This window comes from Spermophilus citellus (assembly GCF_964194105.1).
Source record: "Spermophilus citellus genome assembly, chromosome: 7".
NCBI lineage: Eukaryota > Metazoa > Chordata > Mammalia > Rodentia > Sciuridae > Spermophilus > Spermophilus citellus.
The window spans coordinates 97,289,904-97,315,924 of NC_138188.1; the positions used below are offsets into that span (position 1 = coordinate 97,289,904).

The 26,021-nt window shown below is 34.2% G+C and overlaps 1 protein-coding gene across 1 annotated transcript in view; it reads right to left on the minus strand.

Annotated features, from left to right (window-relative positions):
* The window catches only part of SLC9C1 (solute carrier family 9 member C1), a gene marked incomplete at both ends in the record, with an annotated part of 65,588 nt that overhangs the window by 16,718 nt on the left and 22,849 nt on the right, over positions 1-26,021 (minus strand). The window contains 9 exons of the mRNA XM_081301959.1: positions 1,458-1,646; positions 3,371-3,566; positions 6,580-6,699; positions 9,490-9,587; positions 19,676-19,801; positions 20,940-21,106; positions 22,382-22,463; positions 24,415-24,589; positions 25,687-25,830. Of these exons, the coding sequence (XP_081158085.1) occupies positions 1,458-1,646; positions 3,371-3,566; positions 6,580-6,699; positions 9,490-9,587; positions 19,676-19,801; positions 20,940-21,106; positions 22,382-22,463; positions 24,415-24,589; positions 25,687-25,830 (1,297 nt within the window). The remainder of the gene's footprint in view (positions 1-1,457; positions 1,647-3,370; positions 3,567-6,579; positions 6,700-9,489; positions 9,588-19,675; positions 19,802-20,939; positions 21,107-22,381; positions 22,464-24,414; positions 24,590-25,686; positions 25,831-26,021) is intronic.

Sequence of the window (26,021 nt, forward strand, 5' to 3'; positions counted from 1 at the left end):
CCACACCAACCACCTGCCACTAATCCCAAAAAGATTCAGCTCAAGTATCACCTAATAAAGGAAGCTTTTTACTTTACTACTTGCATACTACTGTTTTGCATTTATCCTACCATATAACTTCGGAACCTAGAATACTTGTCATTTTCCTTCTACGACAAACTCCTTTGGTGCAGAGATTATCTAATTTGTCTTTCCTGAATCCATAAGCAAAAAAAATTTTTTCTTAGATGGGATATCAGTTTCTTTATCCAAACTTTTTGGTAGGTTCTGTATATCCTCCCTCTTATCAGAAAGAACTAACTAGATGTTAAAATAGACTAGACTTGCCTTCCTTGGGTTAGATTGCACACTAGCATTACTTACTATTCCATAGAATACTAAAGTATTGACTGCATCCTTTTAACCTACTTGATTTATGCCTCTCAGTAGCAAAATAAAAGTTATAAGCACTCTATAATGTTATCTTAAACTCTTGATGAAATTGGTCTATTTAGCTTAGCATGTCACACAGTGCTTAAATGGGTTCATGCCCTGTGTACGAATAGCAAAAGAATCAGAGAAATTATATCTGCGTCCATATATCCTTACATGTCTTGTCATGGAGTTTCATGTCATTGAAATAATCATACAAAAAAGGAAAACCACACATCATACTTGTTATAGAAACATGATTTAGAGCCAGGTGTGGTGGTGCACACCTGGAATCCCAGCAGCTCGGGAGGCTGAGGCAAGAAAAGTTCAAAGTCAGCCTCAGCAACTTAGAGAGGCCCTAAGCAACTTAGTGAGACCCTGTATCAAATAAAATATAAAAAAGGGCTGTGGATGTGGCTCAGTGATTAAGTGCTCCGGGTTCAATTCCCAGTACCAAAAAAAGAAGCACATTTTCGATACTCAAAGGTCATTTTTGATACCACTCTATAACAGTGCTATGAATGTACATAACATGGCAGATGTAGTTTTTGTTCTTAGTTTGTGTGAATGTATGCTATTTGTTTTATTCCTGTGACTATTTTGAGTAAATGTTTTTTTATCTCTATCTTTCATCTTCTTGTATCTATAAAAAGAAAAATTATTTTAAGGTTAACTTGTATTAGTATGGAATTTTTCATCTGCTCTCTGTTAAAAGGAAAAGCTGTGATGAGTACGTCTGTACTTTCACATGATAAACTAATTTCTAATTTAATTAAATTATTATTCTTACTTCTTATATTTAGTCATTGATTAATCTTTATTTATTTATATGTAGTGCCAGGCAAGTGCTCTACCACTGAGCCACAAGCCCAGCCCTAATTTAATTATTCATAACATAAAATGTTATAAAACTTGATTCATCAAAGGGAGCTAAAATTTAAGATCTAAACAACCCAATAGAAAGTGGTTGCCACAAGTAAATTGATTTTAGCCACATTTCATGAAACAGGAGAAATCTGAAATTGAATGATTTACTGGCTCTTTACCTTCAAAATGCGCAATATACGAAGGAGTCGAACTATTTTCATAAAGACCACTTTGGCTTCAATGAAATTCAAATAATAATTAATGAAATTTGTCTCAGTAAGTATTACATCTATGATGCCAATCAATGAAATTACTGACTCAAAAATATTCCAGGTGTGTGAAAAATAGTCTTTCCTCATTGCTGCCATCTGTTGATTTAAGAAGAAATTACATAGTCATGGTTTCAATTTTTCTACATCATTTTCCACAATACCTTAAATTTCACCAGTTAGGTTTTTCTCTGATGCATCTAAGAATTTGAATGTCTAAAATGCCACCGAAAAACAAAGACCAACAGGTTCAGCAATGCAGTCTGTAAAGGGGCACTCAAGACCATTGACTTAGAATGGGTCATCAAGTATAGGCATAGATAGAAAGAAGCAGATTTATAAAATGTCCCTGGAAACAAGGGGCAGCAATGAAAAGACAGACAAATTCAAGCAAATACACAGTGTGTCATGGTCCTTTGGCTGTTAAAAAACAGCCAAAAATGCTTACAGAATTAATGTAAGGATTTGAAATCTTGTAATGCAAGGATTTGAAATAGATGAAGAAAGCAATAACTGGTGCCTTTATAGTTGATAAATTGTTGTTATGAACATAATGGAGATTTTGAAAGACAGGATGAAAAGAGGCAGAGCTGAAATCAATAGAAAAAAGGGTAAAAAAAAAAAATAAAAGAGAAACAAGTGCCAGGTTGCAAATTGAACAGTAAGAATGATTCTTGAGTTAAGAATCATTTGATTCTGGAGGTAATTATTTGAAGTTAAGTTGAAGGTAGAGACAAGGATTGCACAGAGGAAGTTTCCTCTCAGTATCTCCATAAAGTACAATGATGTCTTTACAGTCCAGTTCTGATACGTAACTAAGCTTGACTGTATGAAGCCAACTATAGCTAGGGCAGCAGCTCAAAACTTGATAAAGTACAAAGACTAATAATAGAAGCATTTAACAAATAAATATTTTTTTAAAAGAGGCATCTATTATTAGATCCAGAGGCATTTTCGTATGTCATTTAGTAACACTTCCCTTGTGTAGTAGAGGAAATTAAGGTTGGGAAAAGTTCAGTAACTTGATGAATAGCTTACAACTCATCACAGAAAACTAAAATCAGAGGCAAGGTTGACTGCATTCTAGCTTAATGTTTTTTTCACCACAGTGTGTGTTAAATGATGTTAGGGTACTCTTTACCCTACCACTATTAAACCTAACCCCAATTGCTTAATTTCCTTTTAATTCTGATACCCCCTATGTTCTTTCCTGACTAGCTTGGAATTTACCAAGCACTATGCGATTGGATTTGAATCCACTCTTTTCCACTACTATGACTCTGCAACAGCATTTAAATTTTACAGCCAAGATTTGAGATTTATTTATTTTGTCCAAACATCACATGCATTTATTTTATTTAAATCTTCTGGCGAAAAATGTTTTATACTACAACTTGTAGATCCATATGACAGAATATTGCTGTCCTTGCATTTAAAAATCCAGCTATGACTTTTTTCAAGTATAAAAAAATCTGTCACGTTATCTATTCATTTGTTTATATGTATATAATAAAAATATAAAGTATAAAAATAATAGAATGAACATCCATCTGCTTAATACCTTGCTGAGTTTAAGAACATTCATAATACTATTTAAACTGTGTCTCTTTGACTTATACTGTTGAAAACTGATTTTTTGCAATATGGAATCAATGCTATAAGCATGCATATTTACTATTGAGTCACCCTAAACACCATCTTTAAAAAATAAAGTCTGTCTTGAGAAGGAAAATTTCATATATTCTTTTAGAAAATTGTCTGTAGTTAGTGTTTAAAAAGTCTCATTAAACATAACGAATTCACACACATAAATTTTATATTACCTTAAGTAGATCCTCTAGAATATAAAATGCAAGAAAATAGTAGTTAGTGAATCTTATTTCATGCTCATAGATGTCATTTAACTGGGATATCCAAGAGATTATAATAGGAAATATATTCATTAGTACCACAAGGTATCCAATATACTCAAATTCATCAGTAAATACTATTTTATGGCATAGACGAAGAAAGCAATATCTGTAAAATAAAGAGAGAATTTTATCTGACAAGAGGATTGTGTTAAATTGTGTTCATTATACACTCAGTTCTGCTCTTAGTAGCCATAGCACCATGCTCAAGTCTGAAAAGCAGCCACCACTGGCTTAATATTGTCATCTTGACTCAGACATTGTCCTTTTAATTTCCTCTTCTGCTTAATCTCTTTAGTTTTCCCTTTCCCTTTCCTTCTTTTCTCACCTTTCATTAACTTTTATTTAACATTTAATAGAAATGCTTTTGGAATAAGCCATGGATAATTCAAACTGAAAATATTTTTTTTTAAATAAAACAATAAGAATTCCTCTTACCTATATTATGAACATAAAGGAATTATAGCATTTTATATGTCTTTCTGTAATCTGCTTTTTTAAAAAAATTTATATGAACATCTTACCTTTTCCAGGCATAAAATTGGGAAGAAAGTCTGAGATGTGTGGTATTAGAATAGTATGGACCCAAATCTTATCAAAAAATTTTGAAATGATGATGTGCTTTAAAAAATAGTTTTCATACCAAGGATAATACTAAAGAGTAAAACTGTGGATGAGAAAATTTACTCTTTATATGCAGTAACAACAGCAATAATAATAATACTTAAAAATATTTTCAAGTAGTATAATAATATATTATTGTTTAAAATTAAATGATATGATTGATTAATAAATCAAATAATGCTGGATTATTTTCCCATTATCAGGGGTACATTTGCATTATGAGGCAGAAGCTCTTTATAATTTTGTGTTCTATTTGAAAAAAAGAAAATGACATTTTTGAATACAAAAACATTGCCAGGGTCCTCCAAAGCCTTAAGCAAGTGCAAGGAGCCAAGGTAAGTAAGCCTTGTTAACGTCATGACAGCAACACATCTGCCCTTCTTGGTCCACTCTCCAGAATGTTGTTCTTGATCTCCTCCAGCAGCAAAGCTGTATTGGCACAGAATTGCACTTGTGATACCTTTTGCTTAAATTTATGGTTGATTATAATCTGTCTTGTTGGTGTCAGATAAGTGAATTTTAAAGGAGAAAAAAATAGAGACTATAGGGCTATTCATTTTTTCTTTAAATCTTTATTGTTATGTTAACTTCTTCATTCCTCTTGAAATACTATATTGCCTCTTACTTACTATTTTGTTTATTGGTTCCACTTGGCCACTTGGCCACTCCTGCTGTAATAGGATAGTGGATCCACGTGAACATTTGACCTGATAGTTATGTATATGTGCCCTCAGGGATCTGGAGAAATAATCACATAGTAATTGATCTTATCCCTTTTGTAACCAGGTTTACTTTAGAAAAGTGTCTTTCTAGTTAACTGTTCATCTAAATGGCCCTTTGACACACATAATTTCTTAGACATCCCCAGATCAAGGAGACTGAGGCCTGAAAAGCTCTTTTGGCTAATAAATCATGCAGCTAGGATTCTAAACTGAGACACCTGACTTCAGAATCTGTACCATTACTTACCTAGGAACGATAATATTTAAAGAATACAGGGACTGCCAATACTAGCTTTTCAAATCTCTTTTTTTTCAAATTTAATCAATAGAAATGATTACTCAGAAGAGTTGTAGCGTAAATCAGTATTAAAAGCTCTTAAAGGTATGCAATACAAATGTAAACATTTGCCATTTGAGTGTGATAGATTAAAGTAGCCACAAATTTTTTGAAACTCCTGTTGAGAAACAGGGTCAATATCCCTTCCCATCAGTTCTAAGAAACATAAGGCATACAAATTGAAAAAAAAAATTATCTTAATTTTTATATGGCATATACACTGGGAATAAACCATCTGAAAATGAAATTAAGGAAGCAACTCTAGTTAAAACAGCATTAAAAAGAATAAATACTTAAAATTACATTTAACCAAAGATTTATACTCTGAAAACTACAATATACTACTAAAAGAAATTAAGGGTCTAAATTTTTTAAAGAGAGAAATTCCATTCCATTTTCATGGATTGGAAGGTTTAATATTGCTAAATTATAATACTACAGACAGCAACGTAAGGATTCAATGCATCTGCAGATTCAATGCAACCCCTATGAACATATCAGTGATTTTTTTTCTGCAGAAATAGATAGGATAATCATAAAACTCACATGGCATTTCAAGAGATTTCAAATAACTACTGCAGTTTTGTAAAAGAAAAAATAGAGTTGAAGAACTCATACTCTCTAACATTAAAATTGTTTAGCAGCTGTGGAAAAGAATTTGGTGGTAGTTCAAGAAGCTAAATGCAAAATTATCAAGAAGTTAAATATAAAATTATCTAAAGAATGGAAAGCAAACATTCAAACAAATACTTGTACACAAATATTTATAACAGTGCTATTTATACTAGCCAAAAGGTGGAAACAGTCCAAATGTCCATGATCAGATGAATGGGTTAAAAAAAATTATATTCCACACAATGGAATATCATTCAGATGCAAAAAGGAGTAAAATATTGATATAAACTACAAAGTGGATGAACCTTATGCTAATGATACATACTACATTCATGTGCATGAAAACATTATGGTAAGTGAAAGAATCTAGAAATAAAAGGCTACCCATGGATGATTCTATTAAAATTCAGAGCAGGCAAAAGAATATAATTTAGTGCTATCTGGGAGTTGGAGAAAGAAGGGAAAGAATGCAAAATGACTGCTAAATGAATATTGGCTTTCTTTTGGGTTAGTGAAACTGTTACAGAATTTGACAGAATTGATGGTTGTCTAACACTGTGATTGTACAAAATAATATGGAATTGTACACTTGAAAATAACTAGTGGTTAATTTTATGTTATATGAGATTTATCTCAATTAAAAAAAGAGAACATTATTTGTCTTTCCTTTTTAAAGTAATTTTGTTTAGTATACAAGTAATTTAGTTTTAAGCTACTTAAAAATATTTTGCAAAGTATTTAGGTTATAATTAAAAAGAGAATGAAAAGGGAATTTCAAAAAAAAAACATAAAGCGCCTTTCTTATAAGTCTCAAAAGCATTTACCTTGATGGAATCCCTTTATCTTTCTTAGTATTGTATACCCAATTGAGCAGTACTTTTCTAAGGAAGCTAAGTAGTTTTTTGCTTTCAGAATAATGCTTTATTGTCTCAGGAGTCATATATCTAAAAAGAGAGAGAGAGAGAGAGATCTTTAAATATGCTTTAAATATGTTGAGATAAGTTTAACAGTGTTGTCAGAAAGCAGGAAAAACATTTTATGCAGTGATATCTGTGAATGAGACATTTTCATGAGTACGGATGAAAGTCATGAAATCGTAGACTCAAGTAGATACACAATTATAAAGTTAGGTTGTCAGACCCACTCATTAAAGAAAGAGCACACAAAAATTGGGGATTCATGGTTTAAAAGAGCAGAGAGTTCAAGGCCCAGGAAGAGAATATCATTCAAATATTCAGGATTCAGATTCACCTTGGTTTTCATTTTGGATTTCCTGCTGTCTGATATGGCAGTGAACACATAAACACATAAACTCATAAACATGTACTTACAACTAGGGGTAAGAATATCATGTCAGACTAGGATAGTTAATTGAGGAGATTATATAATTTCCTCATTTAACTATATATAAAGTAGCTAGACCATCTCACACATTTATCTCTTTTGTTTCATCTTTAGGCAACGAGTCAAATTACAATGGAAAGGTTAGTGCTATGAAGGACCCCAAAAGACTTTCTGGTAACGCTGCTTCAGATTGTCTGCAGGGTCAGATCCTTGTGTTGTGGCTTGATCTTGTTCAGTCAACCCTTTTGGTTTTATAAGAAATTTCCCTGCTGTTGACCAGAAACCCTTACTGCCTTCGTCAGACAGGTGACAGAGGTCTGGGTAAATGGGCCTGAGGCCCATGCTTGTCCTGTGGCTTCATGGAAGGGCAATGGAACCTGAATTTAAAGGTGGACCTTGTCCTCTCTATTGATTAAAATGCTCTCACTTTGAAATGTGTGCAATTTCTCTGCTAGAGGGATATTAATGTAATGGAAAAGAATGTTGTCATTTGATTCTCCAAGATTCAATACAATAATGTGTTAGTTACATGGAAAATCTTGATTGTAGAGGTGATTTGATCCATTCACTATTTGAAAAAAATATCTATTGAACACCCATTTTGTTTGCTGTGGATTTACTAGTCTCTGCCTTTGACATAATGTGGTGGTACCTCAAGAAATTAAATACCAATTTTATATTTAGGGGTTTACCCAAAAAACAAGAGGGATAAAACTTGCCCATAACAATTATATTGAAGTGTAGTGAGTGTTGCCACAGAGACACTCTCTAAGGGGGACATTTAACAGAGTTCTGGAGAAGCAGGAAACCCTCCTAAAATAATTCATATCTAAGCTAAGATCTGATGATTTCATGAGTTCCTATGAATCTTAAAGTTCTGTGATATCAGTAAGTATGTGATCATTTACAGCCCGAATTTCTAAGTAATGCAGGTTCCTGAATTCATATTTTACATCACATGTTCACTCTTTAGACGTGATGTAGGGAACAGATGATGTCTCTAACTGGATGGTGAGGCAGCTTGCCTTATTATACAAAAGACCATGAGTAAGTTATCTAAAATCTTTATGCTTCATTTTCTTCCCCCCCTCCATCATAAAGATAATAATAGCACTTCTCTCATATAATTTTTGTGAGCTAAAAGTAAATAATGCATCTAAAGTGTCAGGAGCTGCCACATAGGAACCGAGTGCCCTTAGCCTTGAGCCATGAGAATGTGGAGATGTGGCAAGTCAGCCATGGGCTGTGTGTAAGTGAACTATGAGCATTGAGTGCACAAAGTGAATTGAATCAATGTTGCCCCTCTGGGCGGGCCTCACTCTGGTCTTTTCACTTGCTGTGCCTCTGATCCCCACACAGCTCATGAGATGGGCATGGCCTTACTAGATGTCAGTCAATCAGCTGACAGCAGACATCAGGAAGCTAGACTCAAGCCCCTGAAACCTGGCCCCTTGCCTTATTTGAATGGCTTCTCCCCATTGAAAGGGTTCAGCAAGTGCTCCTTGCTCTTTTCCATGGATCCCTAAGGTCAGAGGAGCCATCACAAGACCCAAAGAAAAAGGTATTTCTCTGTCTCTGTGTGATTGTTTCATGTCATCCCAGTTCGCCTGGAGTGACCTTGAGAGTTTAGTGTTAAAAAATGTGTCTGGCACAGCACACAATAAACTATACATTATTCTTGAGCCATTTCATAGACTTTTAGCATGGCCTACCTTTGTGTAAATCCTCTACTCTTTCTATGCTTAAACTTGTTTTCTGGTCACAGGACACCCCAACCCAAGGAGCTACTATGGGAATGGTTAATAAGTAGCAAAGTCAGCTCTCAGACATCCCAGCAAAGAAGCAAGTTCCATCAACAGACATTCTCTAGAAGCTGGAACATCAATTTACTAATCATGATATTCCCCACAATGCCTGACTTGCAGCTTTGCACATATTAGCATTCAATGCATGTCTCTGACATGTATAAGTAAAAAATACCATATATTCCAAAATTTGTATGTTGAATATTAATAGATGATGTTTGAAGTGCCACCTGTGCTTTGGGAAGATGTGCATGTGGAGATGAAGGAACACTGTGCTCTTAAGCATTCAAATAGTCTTAGATAAAGTAATTTACCACAGCTTAACTTTGGGGTAGGGGCCAAAAATAGGAAGAGGAGAGCCTTTTGTTCAAAAGGAGCAGTTTGTACAAAAGCACAGGCATGAACAAGTGCAGCAAGCTTGGCAAAGTGGAAGCAGGTGATTTTCCCTAACCCTGAGGGTAGAACAGGCAGTGCCTTGTACTCACACATGAACCCGAGTTACCATACAAAAGCAGGAAAACTCATTTGCATAATTTCCTACATGCCCTGGCTTAAGATAGGAGGCCTCTCTTAACACATACTTACTCTCCCTTCCTTTCACCAAAGCTTCCTGCTGCACCAACCAACACCTGGGCTGCACTCTGGGACAGAGTCTCATTCTTGTATTGTCTTTGGTAGCTCGCCTAAAAGGAACATTGATTAAAATTATTGGATAGCATGGAAGACAATGACAACTTATTATTTTCCTTATGAAAAGATAATCTTTGAAAAAGAAGTCAAAATCCCCAGATAATCCAGTTTGTTTACATAGAGCATCTTTCTATGAAGTCCAGACCATCAGATCAGCACAGAAGGTAAGACCTGAGATTCGGGTGGAACAAGCTATCACCAAAAGACCTATTGCTGGTTGTTAACCAAGTTTCCAAAAAAATCAGTGGAGTTATGTGCCAAATAAATCTGAGAATGGCTGGAAGCTGTATTCCCATTTAAAAGTTCATAATGCATATTTGAATACTTAAAAAAAAAAAAGACTTGGAAATCCTAAAGGATTAAAGTGATTCTGGTTTACAGCTTTATTTAATTTCACTTCCCTAAATATTTCCAATCTGAACTCTGCTCTCTGCAGTCTATTATAAAGATAAAATGGACCGATACTGCTTTGCAAAGCACAATCTTTTTTAATTATACATAATAATTATACAGAATAGTGAAGTTCTTTGTGGCATAGTCATACATGCATATAACATAATTGTCCAATAGATGGAGAGTTGAGTAGCTTCATGTCTCCTTATGTATGAGCAGGATGTTGTGGAAACCATGATCTGATATGGTTCTTGATGTCTGTGTGCTGACCCCGTTGAGAATCACTCTAGAAACCAACTTTGTACCTTAAATATGTGATATGACCAAGGATTCCTGGGTCCTGTAGCAGAAATTCTCTCACACAATTAAAACACTGTTTTGTTCTTGGGGAGTTTACTAGAAAAGGATACCAACTAAATTTGGGGATTTAAATTTATCTGTGGGATTAAAAATATTATCTGTTCATAATGACAGGAATTCTACAGAGTAGTACTCTCCTCCTAAAACAACATTAAGTATTTATAAACAAACAAACAAAAAAATCCAACAAAACGAAACATGTAAGATTAAAACATTTTCATTTTCCTCAAAGATAAAATTATAGCTTGTAGAAAAAAATGAGGATGTCAAAAATAATGTGGGTCTCATGAAAGCTTTGCAATACAAATGACAAAGCAGTTATAACTAGAAAAATGTTCATCCTTACATGATCATTTCCACCAAAACAGAAGAATTTAGAAAATGGCTGATTCCTAAAAAGTAACTGCCATTAAATAAACTGATTAAGGGCTGGGGATGTGGCTCAAGCGGTAGCGCACTCTCCTGGCATGCGTGCGGCCCGGGTTCGATCCTCAGCACCACATACAAAGATGTTGTGTCTGCCGATAACTGAAAAATAAATACTAAAAAAATTCTCTCTCTCTCTCTCTCACTCTCTCTTTAAAAAAAATAAAATAAACTGATTAATATATGTTTTATATTCTTGTAACAACATTGAGAATATTCTAATCTATATTTTATAATGGTGAAAGCTGAGGCTCAGAGAATTAAGTAACTTTTCAGAGATGATATTAGAAGCTCACATTTCTCTGAATTTAAAGCTCACTTTCCCAGCTCCATGATGGTTGGCTGCCTCTTTTTTCTTTGTTTTCCCATAGTTTTTTATTGCTCATTATAATTATACATAATGGTGGGATTCATTGTCTCATATTTGTCCATGCACACAATGTAACAATAAATTCATACAAATTTCATTCTTCTTTTTTAAATTTTTTAATTTGTTTTAATTAGTTATACATGACAGTAGAATGCATTAATTCACTTTGCTACATCATACATAGATGGGATATAATTTCTCTTTTTTCTGAGTGTACATGTTGCAGCATCACATTGGTCATGAAGTCATATATACACATAAAGTCATAATCTGTTTAATTCTACTATCCTTCCTATCCTCACATCCTCTCCCCTTCCTTCCCTTCACTTCCCTCTACCTAATCTAATGTAACTCTATTCTTCTCTAGTGCCCCCCACCTTATTGTGAATTAGTATCTGCACATTAGAGAACACATTCAGCCTTTGGTTTTTTGGAATTGGCTTATTTCACTTAGAATGATAATCTCCAACTCCAACCATTTACCTGCCAATGCCATGACTTCATTCTTCTTTAACTCTGAGTAAAATTCCATTGAATATATATACCACATTTTCTTTATCCAGTCATCTATTGAAGGACACCTAGGTTGACTCCATAATTTAGCTATTGTGAATTGAGCTGCTATAAATATTAATGTGGCTGCATCACTATAATATGCTGATTTTAAGTCCTTTGGGTATAAACCAAGGAGTGGGATAGTTGGGTCAAATGGCGAATCCAGATTTCTGAGGAATCTTCACACTGCTTTCCATAGTGGTTGCACCAATTTGCAGTCCCACCAGAAATGTATGAGTGTACCTTTCCCCCCACATCCTCACCAACACTTATTGTTACTTGTTATTCTTGATCATTGCCATTCTGACTGGAGTGAGATGAAATCTCAGTATAGTTTTAATTTGCATTTCTCTAATTTCTAGAGATGTGGAACACTTTTTCATATATTTGTTGATTGATTGTATTTCTTCTTCTGTGAAGTGTCTGTTCTGTTCCTTTGCCCATTTATTGATTGGGTTATTTGCTTTTAGTGTTAAGTTTTTTGAGTTCTTTGTATATCCTGGAGATTAATGCTTTTTTAGAGGTGGATGTGGTAAAGATTTTCTTTCAATTCTGTAGGCTCTCTCCTCACATTATTGATTGTTTCCTTTGCTGAGAAGAATCTTTTTAATTTGAATCCATCCCATTTATTGATTCTTGATTTTATTTCTTGTGCTTTAGGGGTCTTGTTAAGGAAGTTAGAACCTAGGCTGACTTGGTGAAGATTTGGTCCTAATTTTTCTTCTATCAGACACAGGGTCTCTGTTCTAGTGCCTAATTCTTTGATCCACTTTGAGTTGATTTTTGTGCAGGGTGAGAGATAGAGGTTTAATTTCATTTTACTACATATGGATTTCTAGTTTTGCCAGCACCATTTATTGAATAGGCTCTTTTCTTCAGTGAATGTTTTTGGCACATTCTGCCTATTCAGGAGCATGGGAGATCTTTCCATCTTCTGAGGTTTTCTTCAATTTCTTTCTTTAGTATTCTATAGTTTTCATTGTAGAGGTCTTTCACTGGTGAAGGCAATCCCCCACTCACTGTCTTGACAGGGTCACAGTGAGAAAAAGTGTTGGCAAAGCTGCTCTCCCACTGTCTTGACAGGGTCACAGTGAGGATGAATGCTGGCAAAGCAGCGCTGGTTGGTGGGAAACCGCATCCATGAGACCCTTTTTTGTGTAATTGGGACTTTGCATTTTCATGCTTATGTTCCTGACAGGAGGCATGAGCATGTTAAATGCCAAACAAATTAAATTTCAGATGGCTAGAACATAACAGGTAGTTCATGCCTTGAAGGCTGTTCTACTACCCCTCACCATATCAAGGACAAAGTAGAAAGCTGTTCTTCTACCTCAGTACATTGAGGACAAACCTGATAACGGACAACAATCATTTTCTGAAAGGTCATGAGAATTTTAGGCACCACATTGATTATATCAACTAGAACCCAAGCCCGTATTTCCGGCCTCTTAGAAAACCTAATCATTATGCTTATTTTACAAAGCCCACCATATGTACTCTCATTCTTGCTTGAGGAAAGTTATATTATACACTTAGGAAAGTTAAAACATATAAAGATATATTCTTCTCTTTTTATAAACCCTTTCTTACTTTACATAGGGATATATGATGAGCATAGTTAATATTGGTGGAAAGTGGACTGATGTTTAGAACTTACTTTCTATTGAGAAAGATTATAAAGATATGAGAACTAGTGCACCTTGACTGAGAAACAAAGAAACTCTTTGAGAAAGCAGCTCAACCAGTTTTATGAGAATAAATTCAGGAATTAATTAAAGTAGCTTTATAAGATATATTTTTAGAATAATGTTAGAAATATTATCCTATTTAGATTTTGGGTTTAGAAATTCTTAAGTTTTTAGTTGTATGGGTTTCTGATATGTTTTAAGAATGATTTATAAACTTTAGGATATTTTAAGTATAAGATTTAAGGGGACTTTTTTAGATGGGAATTTTAGATTAGAAATAAAGTAAAGGTGTACTTTAAACTTAAAGGTTAATGATAGGTTAGGAGACTTAGAGTCTGGTTATTTAGTTTGGCATTAGTTAAAAAAATAGCATATCTTGGGGAAAATAGTAAATCTTGGGAAAATCTGAAAAATGTAAATTAGTGATGCATTTTATTAATGATTCTGTACTTTTAATAATTAAATAACTAAAGGTCATATCCTGTAAAAATGTAAATTAAAGTTACATTTTTTGTACCCCTAATCATGGTTAAGGAAAAGTTTTAAATTGTCTTGGCAAAAGTTTTAAATTGTATAATCAATGACATATTCTGAATCTATAATGATGAGAAAAATTGCAATAAAAGATGACCCAGAGAAAGCTGCATTAGAGCTCTCTATGGAGATTGCTCCAACGGAACGACTCCTGTCTCATCTTTTTGCCGACGCCACTCATCCTTCAGGACTCCCTGGACCCCGCTAGGGCAGGACCCCGGCATTTCACCTCTTTTGTTAGATTGATTCCCAGGTTTTTTTTTTTTTTTTTTGAGGCTATTGTAAATGATGAAAGAAAACTTCAGACCAATATCCCTGATGAATACAGATACAAAAATGATCATCTCAATGCAGAAAAAGCATTCGACAAAATACAGTACTCCTTCATGTTCAAAACACTAAAAAAACTAGGGATAGTAAGAACATTCCTCAGCATCATAAAAGCTATATATGCTAAACCCAAGACAAGCATCATTTTAAATGGAGAAAAATTGAAATCATTCCCTCTAAAAACTGGAACAAGACAAGAAGTTCCTCTTTCACCGATTCTATTTAATATTATCCTTGTAAATCTAGCCAGAGCACTTAGAAGAAAGAAATTAAAGGGATACAAATAGGTAAAGAAAAACTATCATTATTTGATGATGACATAATTCTATATCTAGAAGGTCCAAAAAATTTCACCAGAAAACTTCTAGAATAAATAAATTCAGTGAAGTAGCAGGATATAAAACCGACACCTATTATTCAAACGCATTCCTATACATCAGTGATGAAACCACTAAAACAGAAAATAGGAAAAATACCCCATTCATATAGTTGAATAAAACTTTATTGTGTGAATGTGTTGCATTAATCCATCGATGGACACTTAGCCTGGTTACATAGTTTGACTATTGTGAATTAAACTTCCATAAACACACCATATGCATGTATCACTATAGCATGATGACTTTAATTATATCAGATAAATACTGAGATGTGATATATCTGGGTCATATGGTGCTTCTATTCCTAGTTGTCTGATTTGATAGTGGTTGTACTAATTTACAATCTCTTCAGCAGTGTAAAAGTGTTCCTTTTTCTCCATATCCTCTCATTTTTATTATTTTTTGTATTCTGAAGACTGTCATTATGACTGAGATGAGATGAAATCTCAGTGTAGTTTTGATTTGCATTTCATTAATTGCTAAAGATATTGAACATTTTGAAATATATATTGTTGGCCATTTGTATTTCTTCTTTTGAGAATTGTCTGTTTAGTTTATTTGCCCATTTATTAATTGGGTAATTTGTTTCTTGATGTTTTTTTTTAGTTTTTTTACATGTTCTGCATATTAATCCTCTGTTAGAAGAGTAGCTAGCAAAAGATTTTTCTCCCATTCTGTAGGTTCCTTCTTCACATTCTTAATTGTTTCCTTTGTTGTGCAGAAGCTTTTTAATTTGTTGCCATCCCATTTATGAATTCTTGGTATTATTTCATGAAATTTAGGAATCCTATAGTCATTGCCTATAGCCTTATGTTGGAGTGTTTACCCTACATGTTCTTCTAAGAGTTGATATGCCACCTCTTCTGTACCACTTTTTTTCTGTCATGCTATGCTTTTTTCCTAACATATATTAATAGAGAAGATATTCTCCCAGTTAACAAAAAGTGGCTGAGATTCAAAGCTCTGAAAACTGTTATAGATGAATTTCTATTATTACAATTGAGATTGCAGAAACCAAATCAGCAAAAGAAGATAAATGTAAAAATGCCTCTAGAAGGAAGATGAGTTAAAACCTCACAAAGTAAGCTGAGGATTTAGAAGGCAGAGGGGAGAGATTCAGCTTTGAAAACTAGGGATTCCTGGTTAAGACGTAGCGTACAGAGCCACCAATCAGAGATGTAACAGTATAAATAATACATTTGAGAAAAGAAATCAAAAAGACACATGGAGTGTTTATTGCAGAAAACGCAGACTATCAGAAGAGGAAAGAACCAAAGAGGCTGGTCAAAGTCTCCTGTTCCATAATTTCGAGAATAAAGACTAAAAGGAGTAGTCCTGAGGTACACATCGAACTAATGACAATAGCAAGACTTGAAATGAAGTCCTTCTGCATTTGTTTTGATGCTTCTTGAATATTATATTTTTTGGAAATGACTAAAAAATCTGAGCTGGGCGTGGTGGCACACACCTGTAATCCCAGCAACTCAGGAGGCAGAGGCAGGAGGATCAAGAGTTCAAAGCCAGTCTCAGCAATTTAGCGAGGCGCTGAGCAACTCTGGGAGACCCTGTCTCTAATAAAATACAAAATAGGGCGGGGGATGTGGCTCAGTGGTTGAGTGTCCCTGAGTTCAATCCCTGGTACACACCCCCCCCCCAAAAAAAAAAGAAAGAAAGAAATCAGGAAGTAGGGCTGGGGATGTGGCTCAAGTGGTAGTGCGCTTGCCTGGCATGCGTGCGGCCCGGGTTCGATCCTCAGCACCACATACAAACAAAGATGTTGTGTCCGCCGATAACTAAAAAATAAATATTAAAAATTCTCTCTCTCTCTCTCTCTCTCTCTCTCTCTCTCTCCTCTCTCACTCTCTCTTAAAAAAAAAAGAAATCAGGAAGTGATTTAAAGACCTCATAAATTTTTTAAGTGACATGGAAAAAATTTTACAACCATTCAAGCAGGAAAAGAGGCTATATTTAATTTCATAACTATTAATTTATTGATTTCATACTTATTACTGCATTATCTTTATATGAACATATCATCAGTTAGATGCAACTCTCATAGTTTCAGATCTAAATCATCTTTAGACACTTACTAATCAAATTGCTTTTTCTCCAATGTTAGGCCAAAAGCATGAGCCAAACCATTAAAACATAAATTTTTAAATATTCTCAATTGGAAATGTTGTTACAAATAATCAGTACAATTATAAAATAATATCAAATTGAATGTTGAAGAATATAATGCTTAAGAAAGTACATCTATTAAAGACTTGTTTATAAAATAACTAATGAGCATGATTGTTAGAATAAAAATTATAAAATATAAAAGTTAAAATTAAAAGAGGAGTAGCAAAGTTGTTTTAGAACACGGAATGAAATTTATCTTTGTATTCTTGGCCACTGGTGCAGTGCCCAGGACATTGTTTCTTTTTGCCTTTTAAAAAATAAAGTCATAGCAATATTGAGAAAAAGGAAATGGGAAAATATATCTATTCGAAGAGCTGTAGTTGGCATTTTAATTAAAAGGTATAGATACATAAGTATTAATGTTTATAACATGTTCTAAGATAAAGTTAGATATATTTTAAATTGGTTTACCAAAAGAAACAAAAGGTATAACTAATCAGCATGATAGTTAGAATAAAACAAACATCTCTATACAAAAGAAAAAAAGGAAGGAAGGAAAGCAGGCAAGGAGAGAAAATTAAAGTGTCAAGAGAGATGGCAAAGCAGAGCAAAATTGAGATGGCAAAACAGACAATCTGTTTGTTCTCATAATCACCACTAATCAATTGAGCAAACGTTAACTTAACACTAATTTTGTGCTACACATTATGCTATTCATTAAAGGTGAACAGTTTAATGACAGATCATACCTTTGGAATTCTGCCCTGGTTCACTATCAGATTTACCTTGGAAGTAAATGACTTCTACTAAAAGGTAAAATTCAATAACTTCATGTACAAAGATAACAGTAAACAAAATGACATACTTTTAAGATTGGAAAAATTCTGTGTATGTATACATATGCTACATATGCACAAAATATGTGTGACAGTAAGATGGGGTGGGAAATTGATTGTAGTAGTGGCAGAGCCTTTGGTCATGAGTTTGACTAGAAGGGTTATTAGGAAAATTAGCTAGCAATTATATTATGTGGAGAAGTAAAGGTAAATATTTGGAGAAAAGTCAAATGAGAAATGGGAGAGATCAAAATGGATGTCTCTACAAATCTGAGTAGCAGATTTGTAGAGGAGAACACAGTGAACCAGTTCAAGTCCAAGGTGAAGTGAGATAAAGGCCGAGGTGTGGGCTTTCAGGGATGATCTGATAGTGAGAAATGGGTGATGGCTCCTTACACAAAGGGAAAGGCCAACCGTGAACATTTTGAGAAGTGGTCTGAAAAGAGTCACCTTTACAGATTTTGAGGGTAATATTTAGTATGAATAGCATATTTGGGCAGGTAAAGATTATGTAATTAGTGGTTGATTTTTTTTTTTCATGATGTGATGTTCATATTCTCCTAAGGATTTCTTTTCTATCTCACTACAAATGTTTTGACTTGTAAAAAACAAAACAAAAAACAGAGTAGTGATTTCTACTTCCTAAATTATATAGCAGATTGCATGAACTTTTTCATTATTCTATCACTTTTTTTTTGCAGTTATGGAGGAAGTTTTTGCAAACTTCCCTTTCTGCTTTCCTAAGAAAAGGGAGCAATTATTTTCAATTAAGGAAGCCACACATGAAGGGTTAGTCAAACTCACCCAGTGTTATGTCAGAACTAGCCCTACTCCCTTGTTTCTAAATCCTTTTCTATTTTGGAATTCTGGTCTGGTTGCTTGTCTAGCCTGTTCCATTGTTTCCTTCCCACTGACAATTTTTCCCTCTCATTCCTGCTGGCTTGGTGTATTCAAACAGCCCAGCCCTTTGTCTGTTTTAGAAGCTGCTCAGAGGTGGTTTCCCAGGGAAACCTGATGAATGAATGGCTTTTGTCCACTCACCTCAAAGAGTCATGCCCCCTGCAGCATTGGATTTAGAAGAGAGGGTAGAACAAGAAAGGTGACTTTTCCCCTTGTGAAGCTGTGTGGTAGGAAACTATTGCCTAGCTAGCAGCAATACCTAATTTGGTACAAATGGAAAACTTGTTGGAGGAGTAAAACTATGTGGGCATAAGCTTCAGTCTTTTTTTTAAAATATTTATTATTTAGTTGAAGTTGGACACAATACCTTTATTTTATTTATTTATTTTTATGTGGTGCTGAGGATCGAACCCAGGACCTCACACGTGCTAGGCAAATGCTCTACCACTGAGCCCCAACCCCAACCCATAAGTTTCATTCTTCATGAAACTGCATCAAATGCTTAATGAAGTCATTTAGGTCCCCCCTAAAAGTGATTTTCAGACAAGTTTCCTACCAGGACTATTGCTGAGGACAGAACAGTCATGTCTAACAGATCCCCTGTTTCCCAGGTTAGACTGAGTGAGTACAGTTCTTAGATCCCCATGTGGCTAGAATAGCTGATAAAAGCTTGATAGCTCTATGTACAACAGGAAAGCCCAACATGAATATTTGAGATGATGGGTGGCAGCAAAAAGTCAAGATCCTGACGGGTAGTTGAATAGCAACGTCTGAGTCTTATATTCTACTAGTACAGAATGTCTATAACTTTTATGCCAGATTTGGATGAAGATAGGATACCCTCTACCTGCATTTTTTAGAGGACTTGGTGGCATCCTTCCAAGAAAAATTGAATTGGAACTAGATAAGGCAGTGACAAGGAACTGATGGTCTAACACACCTGAAGTTTAGCCCACTGGTATCTGTGAAATTTACAAATCTTCATAATAAATTACCTTTTACTTAAACTAATTTTGAGTAGATTTCCTTCTTCCCAGTTTCTCCCTCCCTCCCTCTTTTCCTTTTCTTTGTCAAGCAAATTTCTAAGAAAATGCTGAACTTCTCTTTGCTTTTTAGCAAGAGAGAGGGCTTTCAGTATAACTTTAGGCCCTAAATGTCAATAAATGAGTATGATAGAGTACTCACAATTTGTGCTGACAGGAGGCGCCTGTTGGCCAGCTTTACTGCTTCAATGTTAAGGGTCTCATTTATTTCCTTGTTACAGTCTGGACATACCACCTTCTGATGTTCTGTTGTTTCTCCTTGTTTTAACTAAATAAAACACACAAAAAAATTAAAAAGCAACAAAAAATACATGAATATGAATGCATTGTTTAGCATAAACCCCAAACAATCCTCCCACTAGTTTGGTTTAAAAAAAATGATAGAAAATCTGGAAGATACAGAAAAATGTTCTTATGCTCATCATTTGCTCAAAAGTCCTCACCGTTTGCTCAATAATGCTGGAGGTAAAATATTTGCCAGATTTAGGGGAAGGAGTAATATCATATATTTACTTTTACATGGCATTATTAAGTTTACAAAAGTTATCACATGAATGATCATACTTTAAGCCAGTAGTTCCATGGGGTCCCCTTGTGACAACAGCAGCACTTGGGAATTGTTAGAAATGCACTTTCTCAAACCACTGAGACTCAGCAAATCAGAACTGGGAGAGGCAGGCAGCGATTGCTACAACGATTCTGCTTCAGTTATAGTTTGACAACCATGAGGTGGGGGTTGGGGGGGGGGCAAAAGGACAGTCAGTGTAGGTAATGAATGATCAGGTAGGTTTGGGAAGATGGGGGCTGGTTGTAAATAAAAAGAAATAAAATGCTAATATATTCAGGACACTTCCCTTCCTGGTCACCTGTTGCCAAGGTTACCTGTGTCCAAGGAACTGTTCCTACTACAAAAGAGTTGTTAATGAATACCCTCTGGGCTGCTAGCTTCCTGCCAGCACCCCTGGGCAGTTTCTTTCCTGCCTTTGGATCACTATACCTTTTGGCCCACCTTTTAGATCATGTAGGCAAGATATGCGGGAGGAGCAGGCTTGAGAACAAAGGAAATCTAAGATCTATAAAAGAGGCAGGACACACCCACTTTGTACCAACTTACAACTTGGACCTCCTCCTCTGCCTCTGCAGAGGAATGCAATATGCTGTTCCCTCTTTTGAACTTACAATATATATTTTCTGAATATTCAAAGGGCTTTTGACTTATTTGTCCCACAGTGATCACTTAATTTTTCAAGATTCCCTCCTTTCTCTTATGGTAAACAAGGAATAACCAATAAAACTTCTCTGTTTATTACAAATATGCAAAATCATGAATTAGTATTTACGACATGATTTGTACTAAATGACAATCATATCTAGTTTGTGAGAATAGAAAGATATTACATGCTTACTGCATATGGATTTTGAAGTACAATTGCCTTCTCAACCATGTTCCAATCAGCATTAGCAAGATCTTTGTCAAATTTGAGTGCAGATGCTATAGATTTGGTTAGCTCTTGAAAATGTTGAAATGTATAATAAACTGATTTATATTTTGTTGATGTGACATCTCGAAGACCTTCAATGAAAAGAGCACATTTCATAAATAAGAACACCATCATTTTGATAGATTATAGAGCTTACTTTTGTTCTTATTATCAATAAAGGTTTTTAGACATTAAATAAAGATTCATTATAAATTGTTTAATAATAGGAATGCTAACAATTTTTTTTAACATTCACACTCCTTACAAAAAGTGAAGATACAATAACAACAATAAGAGCTAATGCTTATTGGGTGCTTACTTTATGCTGGAAAATATGCCTCAGCTCTTTGCATGTATTAAATTTTTGTTTTGTTTTGTTTTGTTATCTTGACCATCTTTTCAGGTGAGTCCTTTTTTTCCGTTTGATGAGGAAACAGAAGAACAGATGATTCAATTTTTGTGTTAACTTGCTTGGACCACAGGGTGCCTACATATTTGGTTTTGGACCACAGGGTGCCTACATATTTGGTTAAACAATGTTCTAGGTATGTCTGTAAGGATGCTTGTGGATGAGAATAACATTTAAAATGGTAGACTCTCCAATGTAACTGAGACTCATTCAATATGTTGGAGGCTTGAATGAAATAAAGACAGAACAAAGGAGAATTATACTTTCTCTATCTGCCTCATGGTCTTGGAGCTGGGACATTGGTGTCCTCCTGCCTTTGAACTCAGGCTGAAACTTACCCCATTCACTCTTTTGGTTCCCAGGCATTCAGGCTGCAGATACGGCACTTAGCTTCCATAATCACATAAGCCAGTTAAACATATGTGAGGAATTATCTGCATTATTCTCTAAGATCCAATACCTCAAACGTTTTTCTGTTCTTAAACACACCCAGTTTCTAGCTTCCTCAGGAATTTAGCATCTGCTATGTTCTCTATTTTATTTAATACTTTTTTTTTGGTTTATTTTGATTCACAGATGACTCTGATATTATTTGACTTATTTACCGTTTCTCTTTACTTTAACATAGAATCTTTCGGTTCAGAAATCTTTTCTGACTTCAGATTGCAATACTACCAGTCAGAGTAGTACCAGTCATCTAGGAGGCTTGTAAAGTTATTGAATAATTAGAATTATACTATTGATTTAGATACATTAGACTAATGTAAACCACTAATCCTTTTAAATAAACAATCTTATTGGCCTGAACCATCAATATAACTTTACATAGAAATTTAATTTTATCTTCAGCTAGAAATCTTTGATTAATCTTTACATGGACTTTTTATTGTTAGCATATTTCATTAGCATATTTAGAATATTTTTCTCTTCACTAAGAATAGTAAATAGGAGTGCTTACCTAGTTTAGTGACTGCCATCGGCAAAATAAATCTATTGATAATGAGATTAATTAAGCATACCAACACTCCATGAAATAGTACCTAGAATTCAAAAGAAATATACAAAATGAGTATTCAGGATAGTTTACTATAATATATTCTGCATTTTCCAATGTAAATTAAGCTAGGTTGTATGATGCTAATAGATACTCATGGCAGGTAAGAAATTTGTATGTCAAGCATGATGAAACCACTCTGGAGATTCTCTGTCTTCCTGAGCATACTTCATTCATGTTTGAGAATGAAACCCAAATCAGAACTGTGAGTAAGTGTTCTTTCTAGCTTTCTTGTTTGCTCATTCTGAGGGAAGTCAGCTACTTAATTGTGAACTGAGCTATGGAGATATCCCAGTGACAAGGAACTGTGGCCGGCTTCAAGGCTCTTTATAGTCCAGCTGCCTGCAAGGATTGAATCTTACCAATCTTTTTGACTCACAAAAATCAAGATAATAAATGTTTCTTCTTTGAAGCAGCTAAACATTTGTCATATATCCATGGATAATTAATACAAATGTTTCATTATTCTTATTCCTATTTCATGCTTCTATAATTTTGACATTAATGAATATTATATAATTTGAATCAGCTAATAATGTCCTTTCTGAGATGAGCTTTTTTTACTCAGCATAATTCTCTGGAGATTCAAAAGGTGTCAATAATTTGTATGAATAATTTGTTTTTTCATTGCTAAGTAGCATTCCATGGTACAGATCCACAACAGTATATTGGAACATTTACCAGCTGAAGGATCTCTGAATTGTTTTCAGTTTTTTTTATTATTATAAATAAACTCCTATAATCATCATTGCTCATATTTGATATATGTTTATTATCTGATAATGTCCTAAGAATTTTACATATAATTTTTATTTCTCATAGAAACCCTTTGAGATAATGGTGTGCTAGATTTTATTCTTACCAGCTCATGAGAGCTAATCATTGAATATTCAGGAAGCTTATGGGCAGATTTGTATTCTGTTGATGGGAATGAATACAAAACGGAAATTTAGTGAATACTAAAAATTATGACTTCTGCCCCCACACGAACATACTTGCTAAACACTTACCAGCAAATCACTGGTATTATTAGCTGTTTTAGAATGAGGAAACGGACCTTTAGGTGAGAAAAAAGAAACTTTTTGATAGCCACACAGAAAATCCCAGCCAAACTAAAAATTTTAGAACCCAGATGCATATGCAGTGTTCACCATTACACTGGTCAAGTTAATTTTGATTATTCAGGCAGGTGAAAATAGATTGAAAAGAGGAGGGAGATCATCTAAAATTAGATCATTTGGTTTCAAAAACAGTTAAAAGAGTTAGTATTTTTAAATATTTGAGCTATTATTTAATTAGCCGTGTAAAGATTACATTTGCATGCTTCCCTTTACACTTGGGATTTATATAAAACTTATGCATGCACAATGAAAATGGCAGATATATTAAAATTTCCCACAGAACTCTTTGCAATTATCTTGCCTTGAAATGCTGTGGAGGAAGAACTGTTGGACAATCTGTGGATACTACCTTAGAGATATACTATGCCTAATAATTAAAATGCTTGCCCCCCACCAGCATTACTACAAGTGACCTTATAAAGTTAGAGAAAGCAATAGAGCTTTAAGTAATTAATTTTAAGTAAGCTTAGGCTTTAAGTAACTTTAAGTAAATTTCTGCCTCTTCTGAGTGAATATTAAGGAGTAAAGAAAATTTAAAACATTGGATATTTTATACCAAGCACTATTTTAAATGATTTATAAGATTTAATTCCTTGAATCTTCATAATGCACCCATTTTTAAGGCTTCTAAAGGAACTGAGGAATACATAAACTGGTATGGAGAAGAGAACAGGAAGCCTGCCAATTTCTCTCCAATCTTGCCATGATAGCTACAGCGCAAGTAGGGTTGAGCTATTTTACTCCAAAACCATAGTTTGAAAACACGGCAACACTTTTTTATAAAATATTCAAAAAAGAAACTGAATCTTTCTTTACTTGAGATTTTTCCCTTTCTGTTCCAACAGAAAAGTTTGAGTAGGCAACCAGAAGGGCCATGCTTATGTTTGGTGTCCCTTTCATTTCACTCCAGACCATTATGAATGCCCAGCGCCAGCTAAACCCATGACCAAGTCGAGACAAAATGGGACTCATCATTATAAAAACCAGAAGTCTGAAAGATAAAACAGTTTTTTAAAAAGTTATTCTTGTCATAGAAATTTCTTACCATCTCACTCTATTTTATTCCATTCTATTCCCCATGGAGAGGCTAACTCTGAAACAACTGAGCCATCTTTTACACACGGTTGGCATGCAATCCAAAGAGGGCAAAAGTATCCCATAGAAAGACATGCCCAGAGAATGACATTATTCTCTTTGTTTCATTCTACTGAACAAGTGGTAGGGTCATTTCACATCACTCTTGAGTGGTGTTTTCTCAGGTGGAAATAAAAATTGGAGATTTTTTTAGCTATATTCTATATCCCAATAAGAAATAAAACAAATTCAATAAATAAGCAATGAGAAGAAAATGTCCTTCCTTTCTTTTTATTCCTAGATTTGAGCATTGCTAAATCTGTCCAAGATTAGTTAATTTTCTATTTCTTCTTTCAGTTTCATAGCATTCCTACCTTTGACACTAATTTTGTCTGATAAAAAAATTGGGGGCCAATTTCCACTTACATAGCTCTAGCTGAGTTGATGTCAGCAACCCAACTAACATTGCTAGATGAAAGTGGAATGTTAGCAATTTGAGTGAGGAGCTGAGATTCCAATTACAGTAAGTTTTGCTACTCTGCATCAACTGCATGGGCAGTCTGGTCTGCCCTTTGAAATTGCAAAAAAAGGGGGCTACAAAAATTATTTGAGGAGAAAAGTCATTTACAAGAGTGTTTCCTTACAATTTTTAAAAAGGTATTTTCAATTCTAACTCATAGAAATTGCTTTATCTTTTAAGCAAAAACACAGATTTCTATTTATGATAGGTGCTTAACTTCTTGAAACTTCATAGGAAAAATAACAATGGACGCCAAATATTAATAGTGGTTGTCTCAATAATCTTAACAGATTATGAAAATTTTTTTCCTTCTAATTTTCAGAAATTTTATGAAGTATTTAACTGAGAAAACTACTGAGCATTAATTTGTTGATAACTCTGAAAATTTTGAGTCAGTTGTTCAATATAAGGTATGAAAATTATTAATATTTTAAAAATACTCTTAAGACTTATTCTGTTTCCTATAAATGGAAAAATTCAAATAGCATTCTTACCTTAAAACAATCAGTGTGAAGTAGATATTTAATGAATAATATATATCAGAAAATGATATATATAAATATGTATGTGCAGGAATTAAAACTCCAAGAAAAGTAAACACCATAAGAAAAGCAACAAAAGATATGCAATTCCAGAATCTGCATTTTCAGAAAAAATTAAGATATAGTTAATTATAATTAAGCTAACAAATTTTTTACAAAGTTTACCAATATGAGTTATTATGCCATTCATTATCAAATAAAGATGAATATGACATGTGTCAGCACACAATAAGGCTTAAAGTTGAACTACAAAGAAAGGGCACTAAGGTAAGAAAACAAAAGATTCT